The 15,129-nt window shown below is 37.6% G+C and overlaps 1 protein-coding gene across 10 annotated transcripts in view; it reads left to right on the top strand.

Moving 5' to 3' along the window:
- The window catches only part of DYM (dymeclin), a 393,514-nt gene that overhangs the window by 13,793 nt on the left and 364,592 nt on the right, over window positions 1–15,129 (top strand). For all 10 annotated transcript variants that reach the window (XM_086373423.1, XM_086373422.1, XM_086373425.1 and 7 more), the window contains one exon: window positions 9,878–10,069. In XM_086373423.1, the coding sequence (XP_086229549.1) occupies window positions 9,930–10,069 (140 nt within the window). In that variant the 5' untranslated portion in view covers window positions 9,878–9,929. The remainder of the gene's footprint in view (window positions 1–9,877; window positions 10,070–15,129) is intronic.

The following is a 15,129-nucleotide window of genomic DNA, read 5'->3' as shown; positions in this document are numbered from 1 at the left end:
CCTTGTGGTGTCTCACATGTCCTTTGGCCAGTGATGACTGCCCACTGTTTCTCTGGACTCTTGTTTCAGGGATGAGGTTTTGTCTTAAAGTCTGTTGTGTGCAAATGTGTGTGTATGTATACACACACATATATACATTCTGGAATATAGTTTATGATTTATGGAGTCTCAGCCTAGGTTGTGACAAAGTGCACCTAGCATGTTATTTGCATATTTTGAGGGTATTAGCATGGAATTTGGTGACTCAGTCTGTATAGAAGAGGAGATTTACTTTTTATGTGAAGAACTCGCCTGCCAGTGCAGAAGACATAAGAGACGTGAGTTTGATCTCTGGGTCTGGAAGATCCCCTGGAGGAGGGCGTGGCAACCCACTCCAGTATTTTTGCCTGGAGAATCCCATGGGCAGAAGAGCCTGGTGTGCTACAGTCCATAGGGTTGCAAAGAGTTGGACATAACTGAAGCAACTTAGCATGTATGCATGCACAAATATCAGATATTTCACAAATCAGATGCAAAATATTGAGCATAACATTTCTTGTTCACAGTATTGTTTTCACTCATGATAGTAAAGCTGACTAGAGGAAATAACTGATCAGAAAATACTGAAAAGCAGTATTATATGAGTCAGACAGCAGACCAAGGTGTAATTAAATTAACTATGAAAAGGGAAAGTGTAGTTGCTCAGTCATGTCCAGCTCTTTGCGACCCCATGGACTGTAGCACGCCAGGCTCCTCTTTCCACGGAATTCTGTAGGCAAGAATACTGGAGTGGATTGTTATTTCCTTCTCCAAAATTAACTATGGTAGTTAGTTTAACTTGGTAGTTAAATTCCAAATGAGTGGTGAAGCTAATGAGCACCCTTGGACTAGAGAAAAGAGTGAGCTTGTGTTATGTTTAGTGACTAGGGTTTCAGGTGCTGTGGGACAGGTGTGTGGGGGAAACGCGGGTGTAGAAGGCAGGAGCAGAGGAGTGGATGAGCACCCTCGGTGTTGAGAACAGGCCCGCCTTACTTTGTTTTGGTTCCTATTTGCAAATTGAGGTTCATACACTGCTTGTATCAGAATCACTGTGGATACTTGTAAGAAAATGTAGATGCCTGGGCACTAGCCTGACATTCTGAATCTTTGAGGCATAAGCATTTGCATTTTTAGCCTCATGCTCCACATGCTGCACTGATGTTTTTTACGTACCTTTAAGTTTGAGAAGTACTGGTTTGGAGGATGGTTGGAAATAAAGTTAGAATTCGAACTTTCAGACTATATGGAAGGTCTTGAATGTCAGTACTGGGCTTTTCAGGTAATGAAGAATCATTGAATAATTTTTGAGCTGGTGAGTGAAGTGGTGGAAGTGGTAACTTCACTAATATTAAAAATAGGTTTAATAGTTTTCCTTGGCTGACCCTATCCTGAGCTAGGTCCTTTACTGAGTGCTTTTTTGCATGTGTCATATTGCTTCATCCTCAAAAAATCTTATGGGTTGTAAGGATTGTTGTTTTCTTGTGATGCAGTGGGGTTTGATAAATGGTAAAATGGAGATTCAGACTGATTATTCAGGCTTAGCAGGGTCTATCAGACACTAGAACCTTTGGTCTTAATTTCAATGCTGGACTGAATTTCCTGTTTTTTAAGGATTTATGTAGTAGTGAAGTGTGCAGAGTGAATCCAAATGGAGAGATTGGAAGCAAAGAAATCAAAGTACTCTTGCACTAAATTGTGTGAGATTAAAGAAGCCTGGTCCCGAATGGAGGCAGCAGGAAGATCAAGAAATTTGTTTAAAAGATGACATGGAAAATTGTGGGTATTGTAGCAGAACCCACAGAACTTGGTGACGTTCTTGGAGAGTCACCCTAGTAAAGTGTTCAAGACCAGGGACCCTGGACTTAGCCTAGGTTCCAATCCTGCCTTTGCTACTTACTATGTCTGGGACCTCATGTGTTTGGTAAATTACTTAACCTGTCTGTGCCTTAGTTTCCTCACCTGTAAAATGAGAAAACTGTGCCTGCCTTTCAGATTTGTTCCTGGGGACGAGATGAATCAGTGAGCGTAAAGCACGTTGTGTCAGCCAGTCTGCTCCTAGTGCTGCTGCTTGTGTGGTTCCTCGGCCTCTGGTGCTCCTGTGTATTTATGTAGCTTCTTGTAATAACTCCATTGTAATACTTATCGAATGTGCTATAATAATTTATTGACAGATTCATCTCTCCCACCAGGATTTGAGTCCATTAATGGCAGGGACCTGGTTTTTTTACTTTTTTTCATTTTCAGTAAACATCACATCACCTACATTTATAGTAAGTGTGTAATAAGCATGTGTGGAATATACGCTTGGGTATGTGAGTGAGATAACTTGAGCCAAGAATCCTGATAACATTGACAAGGAATAGTGACCTTTGGAGGGGTTACTTGTTTTAGGGGACAAATATTAAATTCTACTTTAAGATTTTTGATGATAGCAAGACATCAAATTGAAATGTTCAATAAGTAGAGATTTATGCTTGGGTTTTGACTGAGAAGTCAAGACAAAATATTAGTTCTGGTGTCACTCAATAGAGTTTAAAGCACAAACCAGAAGCACATAAAGATCCTTCCTGAAGGACAGCAGAGAAGGAGAACAATCCATTTTTTTTTTAACTTTACATGTTTCTGGTTTTAAAAAAAAGTCGAAGCAGTGTAGGAAAACATAATGTGGAAACTCCCTTTCCTCTAAATTTCCATTTCCATTCTTCAGAGGTAACCAGTCTTGGACCATTGCTTATGTTTTCTTCCAGGAATTATCTAGTTTGTATAAGAATTTACATGCTTATTTAAAATAATGGGGTTTTACTATATGAGCTGTTCTGTGTCTTTGTGTTTGCTTTTACTGGTACTTGCCATATTTGGGATCTCTTTACACATTAACACACAAGGTCTACCTCTTTCTTTTCCATGGCTACATTGTATTCCATTATACGTTTATTCCATATTGCAATTAATCTCCACATGATGGTCATTCCGGTTTTATTGACAGCTTGCTATTCCAAATGATTAACTTCTGGATGTATAGAACTTGTCAACTTGTATGAGTTTACCAAAACCAACATTTTGGCATACTTAAAAATTTGACAGATGTTGTCAAATACTTACATTAATGGTGGGGGTGCCTGTTTCCTTACTACTCTCACACTGCGATTAAGGTTTTGTTTTTCAACCTTTACTAATCTAATGGGTAAAAATGATACTTTGCTGTTTTAATTAGCATATTTTATTTCTCATTTATACTGAAGATCTTCTAATATATGTATTAGCTGTGAGACCTTGGCTATTTCAGGAAGTTTTTTTTTTTTTTTTTGAGTACTGTCTCTTTAGCAGGTGCTTTAGGTTACCTAGGGATATCAAGACGTAAAGCCTGATTCATGCTTCTCAGGAATCATCTACCTTGGGAGATACAGCATATATACTCCAGAACAATGACATTTAAAGGTAGTTTTTTCCATAATGGGCACTTTAGGCTAAAGTAGTGGGAAGAGGAGACTGGTTTTGAGCAAGAGTGGCATCAGTTTTACACATGTTAAGATTGAGTTACTGATTACATTAGCTTCCCTGGTAGCTCTGGTAAAGAACCCGCCTGCAATGCAGGAGACCTGGGTTGGGAAGATTACCCTGGAAGAAGGCATGGCAACCCACTCCAGTATTCTTGCCTGGAGAATCCCCATGGACATGGGAGCCTAGTGGGCTATAGTCCATGGGGTCACAAAGAGTCAGACACAACTGAGCAACTAAACACAGAACTGACTACGTTACATTAAAGATAGGTCTACTAAAAGCATCAGCATGCTGCTTATTTCTGTAAGCACTTCTGTAAGAAGTGTTATCCACAAAATTACTGGAGATATATTTATGTGTATATATATAAATACGCATGCCTGCTCAGTTGCTTCAGTCACGTCTGACTCTGCAACCCTATGGATTGTAGCCCACCAGCCTTGTCTGTCCATGGGATTGTCCAGGCAAGAATACCCAAGTGGGTTGCCATACCCTCCTCCAGGGGATATGCAGGGATCTGCATGGGATCGATGCAGGGATCGAACCTGTGTCTCCTGTATTGCCAGCGGATTCTTTATTGCTGAGCCACCAGGGAAGCCCTTATATAAATATAAATGTAAATATAAATATGTGTTATATTAACCTTAAGTTTGGTGGCTTCCTTCCTTGGTGGCTCAGTGGTAAAGAATCTGCCTGCCAGTGCAGGAGATGCAGGTTCGAGCCCTGGATCTGGAAGACCCCCTGGAAAAAGAAATGACAACCCACTCTAGTATTCTTGCCTGGGCAGTCCCATGGACAGGGAAGCCTGGCAGATAACATATAGTCCACGGGATCGCAGCAGTTAGGCATGACTTAGAAACTAAATAACAACAACAACAAATGCTTAAGTTTAAAAAATAACTCAAGTGTTCTAGGCATTCCAATCAGAGGTTGGGATAGGAGAGATCTGAAAGTAGAATTGTGGACACCATTGGTAAGCCTAGGAGACAGGCTCAGTTACTGACATATTGAGGAAAAGAAGAGCTGAAACCAGAGAAGTCTTCCGATGCACAGTGAGAGTGAAGAGCAATAGGAGTTGTGGTGATTGGCTGCTGCTGTGTCGCATATTGAGGAAAAAAAGAGCTGAAACCAGAGAAGTCTTCAGATGCACAGTGAGAGTGAAGAGCAATAGGAGTTGTGGTGATTGGCTGCTGCGTCGCTTCAGTCGTGTCCGACTCTGTGACCCCACAGACGGCAGCCACCAGGCTCCCCCGTCCCTGGGATTCTCCAGGCAAGAACACTGGAGTGGGTTGCCATTTCCTTCTCCAATGCAGGAAAGTGAAAAGTGAAAGTGAAGTCGCTCAGTTGTGTCCGACCCTCAGTGGCCCCATGGACTGCAGCCTACCAGGCTCCTCCGGCCATGGGATTTTCCAGGCAGGAGTACTGGAGTGGGGTGCCATTGCCTTCTCCAGGTGATTGGCTAGTGGGTTTTTGAAGTTCCAATTTATTCTGGTTTTCATTAATAAGGATCTTGGGGGTTCCACACACATTGAGTACAGGTGATTGTGTGTGTGTATATGTTTGGAATCCTTGGCATGAATCAGATGCAGAAGAGATGCCATTGGGTCTGTTTTCCACTTTGCTTTCTGTGAGGGTGGGAAGCAGGTGGAACTTTCTGGCAAGAGTAGCTCGTGGCTGGTTGTCTGCTTGGCTGAGCTTGTTCCTTGGGGTTGCAGCTGCCTCGGGTGCTGCCTTCACTCTCTGTTCTCAGCAGATAGTACTTTGTTGTTGCCCAGGGGAGTGAGGGTAGGGGTAACTGGGCAGGATGTCCTAGGCAGGCCTGTTGCCCCTGGGCTCTGGCCCTTTTCTGGCTGTCTGCCTCTGGGCTTGGCTTGCTATTCATACTCTTGGTGCCCTTGATTGAAGGCTCTTTTGCCTTTCCTGGATGTCACTTTTCTTTTCAGTCCATCTCCAGCTGTTTTATATTTTATAAGGACTCCTCACAGCTTCTGGTTTTCTGTGTCTTTCTGAGCATGGCTGTGTAGTAATTGACAGAGTGTGTGTGTGCGTGCACGTGTGTTATTTCTAGGGTTGGGTGAAGAAAAGAGGAGAAGGAGACATTGCATTTTATGTTCAGTTGGCCGTCCTGGTTTTCCTTGTTAACATTCTCAGTCTCCTCTTACAGCTTACAGGCTTCATTCTTGTTGTCTCAGAGAGGTTTCGTATTGGTCCTGGGTGGAGCACTTGTTTTCATACTTTGACCTGTCCTAGCAGCTTTGAAAATAAAATTTATTTCGTATAAACCAGTAGAAAATAGGCAAAGGAAATGAGCAGGTAATGGCCTCATTCACAGCACGAGAAATGAAATGCAAATTAACGCCATATTGAAAACTATTTTCACTTATCAGTTGGTGAAGACTGAAAAGTGTGATTAAAGATCGGTGACTGTGGTGTGGAGAAATAGGCATTGCTGAAGAGGGTGGAGGTCGGCAACCTCCAAGGAAGGCAGCAAGGCAGTGTAGGAGAGGGGAAGATGAAGTCCCCTCTCCCCTTCTGAGTTCTTAACTGAGGCCCTGTGGTAAAAGGTCAACAGGGGAGAAAAGAGAAGTTTGTTAATATGCACACCTCATGGGAGATACCTAGGGAAAAATGAGTGGCTCCTGAGGTGGCTCAATTCAGGTTTAAATACCATCTTAAAAGGGGAAGGGAAAGGGGAACATAGGCCTCTTAAGGCAGAGTAAATGATTTTTAGGAAGGATAGATGGGCCTCAGAAGCACAGATGAGAGATGTGATAGTTTGTGACAAAGTTTATCTCCGTGTTGTGTCAGCTTCTTGGCTCCCCTGTGATAAGAATCAATCTTCCTTGGTTGATGAAACTGATCAACTTATGATAATGGAGTTCCTTTTGGAGAGTCTGGCTTCAGGCAGATAAGGAGGGTTCAGAAAAGGGCTCACCCGGCGTTTACTGTTTTCAAGTGCGTGTAGCTCAAAATAAAGTGTCACAGTGGCGTATTTTGAGGTGGCATATTCTGCTGCCCTTCAGCAGTATCTACCAAAATTAGAAATACATGGGATCTTTGACCCAGCAATTCTGTTTCTGTGGATTTATTGTACCTATATACTGATACGTATGTGAAATATCTTCTATACCGGATGCTTACTGGTGAGTTATTTGTAGTTTACAAAAGACCATAAATTATGTAAATGTCCACCATTATGGGACTTACGGAATTAAAAACCAAAGTTGTTACAGAGTTGTAAAAAATAAATGAAGTGCTTTATATATAGATACGTAATGATTTCCAATATATGTTAACTGGGAAGAGCAAAGAGGCATATGTAGTGTGTTACGGTTTATGTAAATAGGAAAAAATATGTGTTTATATATACGCAGAAAATCTGTGGAATGACACCCAAGAAACTAGTAATATTTTCTCTGAGTTGAGAAACTAGGTGGTTAGAAGGGATGGGAGAAAGACTTTTTACTGTATATCGATTGAACCCTGTATATTTTATACCATGTATGTTACTATAGTATCCAAAAAATAAAATACAAATAAGAAATCAAGTCTGACTTAAATTTTCATTAATAGACTCTATGATATTCTTATTGTTGCCTTATGAGGTGGATGGATGGAGTTTTGCTCTTTTGAAAAATTTATCATTTATGTACTAATTAAACTCCCAAAGTAAATTTTTAATTGATTGTTGTTAAGGTACCAAAAGAAAAATGAAGTACTTGCCTATTTGATTGAGAGCAAAATGTTTTGATCTTCATTTTTTCCTCAAGTAGTTTTATATGCAGCTTTTAATTTTTTGTTGTTGTTGGCTGTGCTGGGTCTTTGTCTGGGGTGCAGGCTTTCCCTGGTCGTGGCACAGGGGCTTCTCCAGTTGCAGAGCGTGAGGGCTCATCTAAAGCCCGAGGGCTCAGTAGTTGTGCTGCACAAGCTTAGCTGCTCCCTGGCTTGTGGGATCTCTTAGTTCCCCAACCAGGGATGGAACCCATGTCCTCTGCATTGGAAGGCAGATTCTTTATGTGTCTTGTCTTTCCATCCCCTTAATAGGGTTTTCATAGACCAAAAGTTTTTAATTTTGATGGAGCTCAATTTATTGATGTTTTCTTTTATGGGTTGTGCTTTTGTGTAATGTCTAAGTATTTCCTGACCCCAAGTCACGGTTTTCTCCTGTGTTCTTATCTAAAAGTTTTATACTTTTTAAGTTTACATTTAGATCTGTAATTCACTTTGAATTAACTTTGGTATAACGTGAAAGGTTTAGGTCAGAGTGTGACCTGTTGATACCCAGTTGTTCTAGCATTATTATTTGAAAAAATTGTCCTTTTATTGAATTGATTTTGCATTGTTGAAAAACTCCAAGTGGCTGCAGCTTGGTGGGTCCATTTCTAAGTTTTTTGTTTTGATTTATGTGTTTGTCACTGTGTCTTTGGATTTAATTCTCTTTTTTGACCAAACGTGTGACCTGTCAGTAAACATACATAGTGATAGAAATTTTAAATTTAGATTTTAGGAGCTGTCAGCTTTAATAATTTGTATTATAACATTAAACTATATCCTACAAGTAGATTTCCTTAAGGCTGTTAGTTGTAGGCATCATAAAAGAATACTTCACATTTTTATCACTATTAATTAAGTTATGATGTTTCTTGTGTTTTCTGTATATGTTAAAAATTTAAATTTGAGTCAGAAATGGAATAGTCAAGGAGGTGAAAAAATATTTAATTAAAAAATATCAAAGTAATATATAGACATAGGTTAAAAATCAAATAATATGATGGACTTATGATGAAAAAACTGTACTACCACCCTACCCACTTGAGTCCTTTTCCCCAAAGGTGGCTACTCTCAAATCTCTGAGCTGTTGCTTCTTGTTACTTACCTCCTTATTTATAACTAATATGCTTTTACTATTATTTTCTGATTTAGTAATTTAAAATATTTTCTAAGATTGACCTCCTACCTACTTAATGGAAGTCAGAGATTTCACATTCTTAAAATAATTTTTTTAATGTTTATTTTTATTTCTTTGGCTGTGCCGGGTCTCAGTTGTGGCATGTGGGAGTAGTTCCCTGACCAGGGATGGAACCCATACTTCTTGAATTGGAAGTTCAGAGTCTTAACCACTGGACCACCAGGAAAGTCTCAACTTCACGTTCTTAAGGCACCACTCTCATTTCTTTCTCTGGCATTTCCCTAGTATAGTTATTACCTCACAATTTTTGATTTAGTCTTTATATTATAGTGATTATATAAATATTCATAACCTGAAATGAGTTATACCCTGTGACTACACAAACTTTTCTTGAACAATGTTTTTTTCCCCCAGAATACATAATTAAATCATTTACTTTGTGTTCTGAGTAACAGTCATTCCTTCCCCACTTCCTTCCATATTCTCTGGTATTTTACAAATCTACTGAATAAGGTTGGACACATCAGGTGACCTATAGCAGTTCTGTGTTTTCTTCCCCAGGAGGTCAGTGGGCCATGCTGACCCTTGTTCCAGCTGTTGCACAGCTCTTGACCTGTAATTTCTTTTCACCTATCTTGTGTTGAATCCTGTTTCCTCAATTCCGTGTCTTCATTTTTCTTGGTTTATGCCCTCATACTGAAATTTTCCAGTAGCTTCAAATGGGTGCATGGGAGGTTTTTGAGTGTTGGCAAATCTAAAAATGCTCTTCTACCTTCATACTATCTGGGAGCTTTTGGCTAGGTATAGAATTCCAGTTAAAAATTTTTTTCTTAATTTAAAGGCATTGCTTCCTTATCATCTATCTATCTTCCAGTATTGCTACTGCAAGATTAAGAAACCAGTTTTTTTCTTTTTAAGAATTAATGTATAAGACAGACAGTAATAGAGGGTAATGAAACAAAACCTTTATATCTCTTCTCCATTTTCAGCAAATCTAAACAAGAATCTATTTCTTTTCCTTTCCCTTTTCTTTTCTAGAAAGTGTTTATGCGACTGAAGCCTCCCCTTTCCTCACACAATAACATTATATGAAAGCATTCTTCTGATTTTGCTTTGTATTTTTCCCATATATGTTTTAATATTTGTAGTAGCTATGAATATATCCATAATATTGTTTGTACATTTTACAGTCATATAAATGAAATTACGTCATGTCATTATCTCATAGCTTTCTTTAAATATTTTTGAGATGTGTGCATGTTGGTAATTGTAGATCTGGTTAATTTATTTTCACTAGTGTATTGTATCCCATTGTTGAGATTAAAAAAATAGAGGGAGGTATGATTTTTTTAAAAGTAGGTTTATAGTTTCTTATATTTAGGTCATGGGTAGAAAAAGTATGACAATTATTTTGAGCACATTTGAAATTTTTCTTCTTATTCTTTGTAGGTTGTTTTGTGGAAATGAAGGTTTGAGGACAAGTTATCTGCCAGATTAAAAGATGGGATCAAACAGTAGCAGAATTGGTGATCTTCCTAAAAATGAGTACTTGAAAAAGTTATCAGGCACCGAATCTGTCTCTGAGAATGATCCGTTCTGGAATCAGCTTCTATCATTTTCTTTCCCTGCACCAACAAGCAGGTAAGAGGTAACTTGGAAATTGAAAATTTGTATTCAGGGCCACATAAACTTGTATACTGATTTTTGAAAAAATTTTTATTTTAATGTTCTCTCTCTCCATTTGTTGTACATGTACTGGTAGAAAACCCAAAAGTTATGAAAAGGAAGAAATAAGTTTTTCTCTCTCCTTTCCCCCACTCAGCCACCTCCTTTCTCCAGAGATGATTCCTGGTAGCAGTTTCTTTTGAATCCTTCCAGAAATAGTAAAACCATATATTTCATGTAGTTTTACAAGACTGTTTAAAGACAAATACTAGCATACCACACATACCTTGCTTTTTTCTTCTTGCTTGCTGTCCTTGCTTTTTCCCCCACAGTTAATATGTACCTGTCTTATTCTTTTAAGTGACTGCAGAGTATCAATGTGTGCTCAGTAGCTCAGTTGTGTCTGACTCTTTGTGACCTCATGGGGTGTAGCCTGCCAGGCTCCTCTGTCCATGGGATTCTCCAGGCAAGAATACTGGAATGGGTTGCCAGTCCCTTCTCCAAGGGATCTTCCCGAACCAGGGATCAAACCAGTGTCTCCTTCATTGTAGGCAGATTCTTTACCACTGAGCCCCTGGGGAAACACCAAGAGTATCTGCAGATTATATGAAATCAGTTTTTTATTGGTAAACATTAAATTGTTTCCAATATTTTATTATAACAGATAATGCTGCATATATAATTTCTCATGCATACAAGTAAATTTCTAGTATAAATTCCTCAAAGTAGAATTGCTGTATCAGAGTGTATGTGCATTTGTAATTTTGGTAGATATTACCAAACTGCTTCATGGAAGTTGTACTAATGTATACTTCTACCATCAATATATGAGGAGGTCTGCTTTCCCACCCCTTTATCAGTTTAATGCATTTTTAGACTCTTTGGCCTTTGCCATTTTGGCAGGTGAAAACCAGTATTTCCTTTTTAACTATTATAAAAACTGACCAACATTTAACTATGTAGAGTGACTAGAATGTTGAATTCCCATTATTCAGTATGTAGATTTTAAGGATTTTTATTTATTTTTAATAGTTTTATTATGAAAGACTGAATGATGGCCCCCTAAAGATGTCTGTGGCCTAGTCCCTGAAATCTTTGACTGTGATGATATGTTGTAGCATGTATCAATATTTCATTCATTTTTATTCCTGAGTAAGATTCATGTATATGAATATACAATCATTTGTTTATCTATTCATCAGTTAACAGCCATTTGGATTATTTCCGTATTTACTTCATCTATATTTTAAAGTACTCTAAAGTAAAGTAAAATACAGACGTTTTCTTTATAATCATAATACCATTCTCACATCTTAACAATCACAAAATTAACAGTAATATCACACAAAATAACAATAGTTTCACTTAGCCAGTCCTTCTTAAAATTTCCCTAGTTGTTTTATAGTTTGTTTTTTACAATTAGGAAATAAATAAGGTGTATACCTTGCATTTGGTAGTTATATTTCTTGAATGTCTTTAATCTCGAACAGAGCTATATATTTCCCAACTCCAGCCACTATTTTCTTTTCCCATGTGCCTATGCCATTCATTTTTTTTTTCTTCTAAGAAACTGGATCAGTTTTTCTGTAGACTGTTCCGCCTTCTAGATCTACCTGACTACTTCTTATATTTTGTTTTTTTATTTGAATTTTCTATAAATTGAACATCAGATTTAAAGATGATAAAATTTGGGTTAAACATTTTTGGTAAAAGTAATTCATAAGTGATGCTAGGTGCCTTATATTGTATTCAGTTAGGATACAGAAAATGCGAAGTCTTAATCAGTTATCATGTTAAGACTGAGAGGTTTGGTTGTGGTTTAGAATCCACTGATGATTTTGGTTCCAATCACCTATCTTATAAGAGATTACAAAATGGTATTATTTTTAATTTGGTCATTTCTTAACTGGAATTCTCCTGTAAAGGATTGCTTTCATGAATTAAGTTATAGTAAAATATAGTTTTTATTATATTATTAATAAGGGGAAACAATTCTTTTCTTCTACTGATTTTCAGTAATGAAAATGGTACCATCATGACAACTAAGTCTGTATTTCTTCTCTCCCTGACCCTAGAGTTGGAAGGGCTATCTCTCAGTCTTTTGACTATGAATTAAATATATATATATGTAAAATGTATGTATATGTATTATCCTTTAACAATCAAGGTTATGTTTATTTTCATATGTTTGAGGGTTAAGGATTATTGGTATTTGCTTTTTGTAAATTGTTTATATATTTTGGCAATACATTTTGATTTCTGAGTTTTAGATATAGTTGGATTGGACTCTACAAGGTTGACTTAGTTTACGTTTTGTGATAATGTGAGTTAGTTGTATATTATGGGAAGTAGCTACATATTAGTGCTTTTGAGATCCTTGGAAAATTAAAGGTGGTTGTGGATTGATGAGAGAGGTCAAACTGAAGATGAACTATAGTATCAGTACATTTTGAAATCATTTCCTTAATCCTGAAGAAATTATCATTGAGTATCTCTGCTCATGTTGTAATAAGACTTAGAGGAAAAAAGAGCATATAAAGAGATTATTTATTATTCAAAATAAATTTTCTTTTCACTTATGTAAACTGTACTACAATCCATTTGTGCTCTGCCAAAAGACATTAAAGAAGACTTAGCTGAGTTTACATGTCCAGAGTGTCCGACAAGGTCTTTCCTTGTGGTGGTAGTGTGAGAGCAGAGTACGAACTGCAACAACTGGAGTCATGGTAGGACAGGCATTTAGGAAGTTTTGTCCCTAGCTGAAAGAAGTGCAGCTGAAACTGTAACCATAGGAGACATTATGCTTCCAGAAAAAACCACAAGGAAAAGTATTGCAGGCAATGATAGTAGCTATTGGATTGGGCTCTAAAGGAAAGGGTAGAGAGATTCAGCCAGTCAGCATGGAAGTTGGAGATAAAGTTCTTCTCCCAGAATATGGAGGCACCAAAGTAGTTCTAGATGATAAGGATTATTTCTTATTTAAAGATAGACAAAATTTGAATGGGAAAGAAAAAAATTAATAATAGCTAAAGTGCTCTTTAGAAGGAAAGGAGGAAGAAGATGGTGTGTGTGTGTGTGTACTTGATTTATGCAAAGCTGGCACTTCAGAGCTTTGGGAAAAGGATGAACTTCTAAGCAATAGTGGTGGGAATAAATTGTTAGCCATTATTGTCTATTTCTTGACTCTTGCTGGTGCCTTGCAGTTTGAATTATTATGGCTTTATAGTTTGTTTTGCTAATTATTGCTTTTTCTCAAAGATCCTTTGCTGTTCTCGTTTATTCTTCATGTCATTTTTTTCTTAATTCATCCTTGTTTATAAAGGAATCTTAGAGTAAAAAGCTGTAAAGTGAGTAAACTGTACATTACGGTGGAGGAGGGATAGCTAGTCGAAATATCCAGAAAAGCTTTGTTCGTGATGGTTTGTATACTTTTGTCACTTTGTTTGAAGTTCCTCTTTCCTCTCCCCTGCCCTCAGCTCCTCTGCTAGTATTTGGTATGTGACCTGTAGAATGTTAACATTGAGCAGGCCTTGAGGTGGAAGGTGCTACCTCATTGATAGTCAGGGATGGTATTACTTACTTTATGAATTTTTCAACTCTAAGATGAATAACTGTAGGGAAGACTCTGAATCCAAACATTTCTGAGATTGCTCACTCCTGGAATTCCTTGGATCCCATATGTGCTTTCCTCAAGTCAGCCAAAAATTGATGTCTGCGAGTTTTTTTTAGAAGCAGTAAGTCCTTTAGGACTAATCTAATCTTTCCTTACTGTAAACTGTTTTTGGCACCAGGGTAGCAAGATTTTGTTACAGTTTCCAGGCATGGTTGAAAAATGTTCAGATTCTTCAATAGTTTTCAACTTTTCACCTTATTAAAATTCCTTGTGAAGCAAAGGTGTGAAATAAAATCAAGATTAAATCTAGAGTAAATTTTAAGTAATATACTGCTTATTTTTCTTAATAAAGTGTTTTAAAATTATTTATATGACTGATTTCATACTAAAGTTGAAAAGGGAAAGTGTTCATTGCTTAATCATGTCTGTTTGTGACCCCATTAACTGTAGTCTGCCAGACTCCTTAGTTCATGGAATTCTCCAAGCAAGAATACTGGAGTGGGGAGCCATTCCCTTCTCCAGGGAATCTTCCTGACCCAGTAATTGAACCCAGGTCTCCTACAATGCAGGCAGCTCCTTTACCATCTGAACCACTAGGGAAAATATAGCAATGAAATAAAAAACAATGCAGAGCTAAAGACAGAGGTAGTAAAATCATCTTTGTCTGCAGTAAATAGTTGAGATACATAAAACAGAGTTGTAAAATATGATGTCCAAACACTAAGCTATATATATGTGTATAGTTACATATAAACGTCATGGTAGCCACAGACCAAAAATCTATAATAGATACATACGCACAAAGAGAAAGGAATCCAAACATAACACCACAGTTAGAAGAGAGGACAAAAACTGCAAAAACTACCAGAAAATGATGAACAAAATGGCAATAAGTACATAGCTATCAACAGTTACTTTATAAATAGACCGCATGCTCCAATCAAAAGACATAAAGTGGAGGAGGAATGGATACAAAAGCGAGACCCGTCTATGTGCTGCCTGCAAGAGACTCATTTCAGATCTAAAGACACAGACTGAAAGTGAGAGGATGGAAAAGTTTTCCCATTCAAATGGAGACAGAAAGCAGGGATAACACTACTTATATCAGACAAAATAGACTGTAAGACAAAGACTGTAATGAGAGACATTACATAATGATCAAAGGATCAATACAACAAGAAGATACAACAGTTGTAAGTGTATGTGTGTATATATATATATGTACCCAATATAAGAACACCTAAATAAATAAAGCAGTTAACAAACATAAAAGGAAAAATTAACAGTAACACAGTAATAGTGGGAGACTTTTAACACCCCACTTACATCAGTGGACAGATCATCCAGACAGAAAATTTGTAAGGAAACCCTGGTCCAGAAGACAAATTAGACCAGATGATTGATGCATATATATATATATAAA

Source organism: Bos grunniens, chromosome 24 (assembly GCF_055505025.1).
Source record: "Bos grunniens cultivar Pamir isolate PY7600 chromosome 24, Bosgru_T2T1.0, whole genome shotgun sequence".
Classification (NCBI taxonomy): Eukaryota; Metazoa; Chordata; class Mammalia; order Artiodactyla; family Bovidae; genus Bos; species Bos grunniens.
This window is presented reverse-complemented; position numbering and strand designations above follow the sequence as displayed.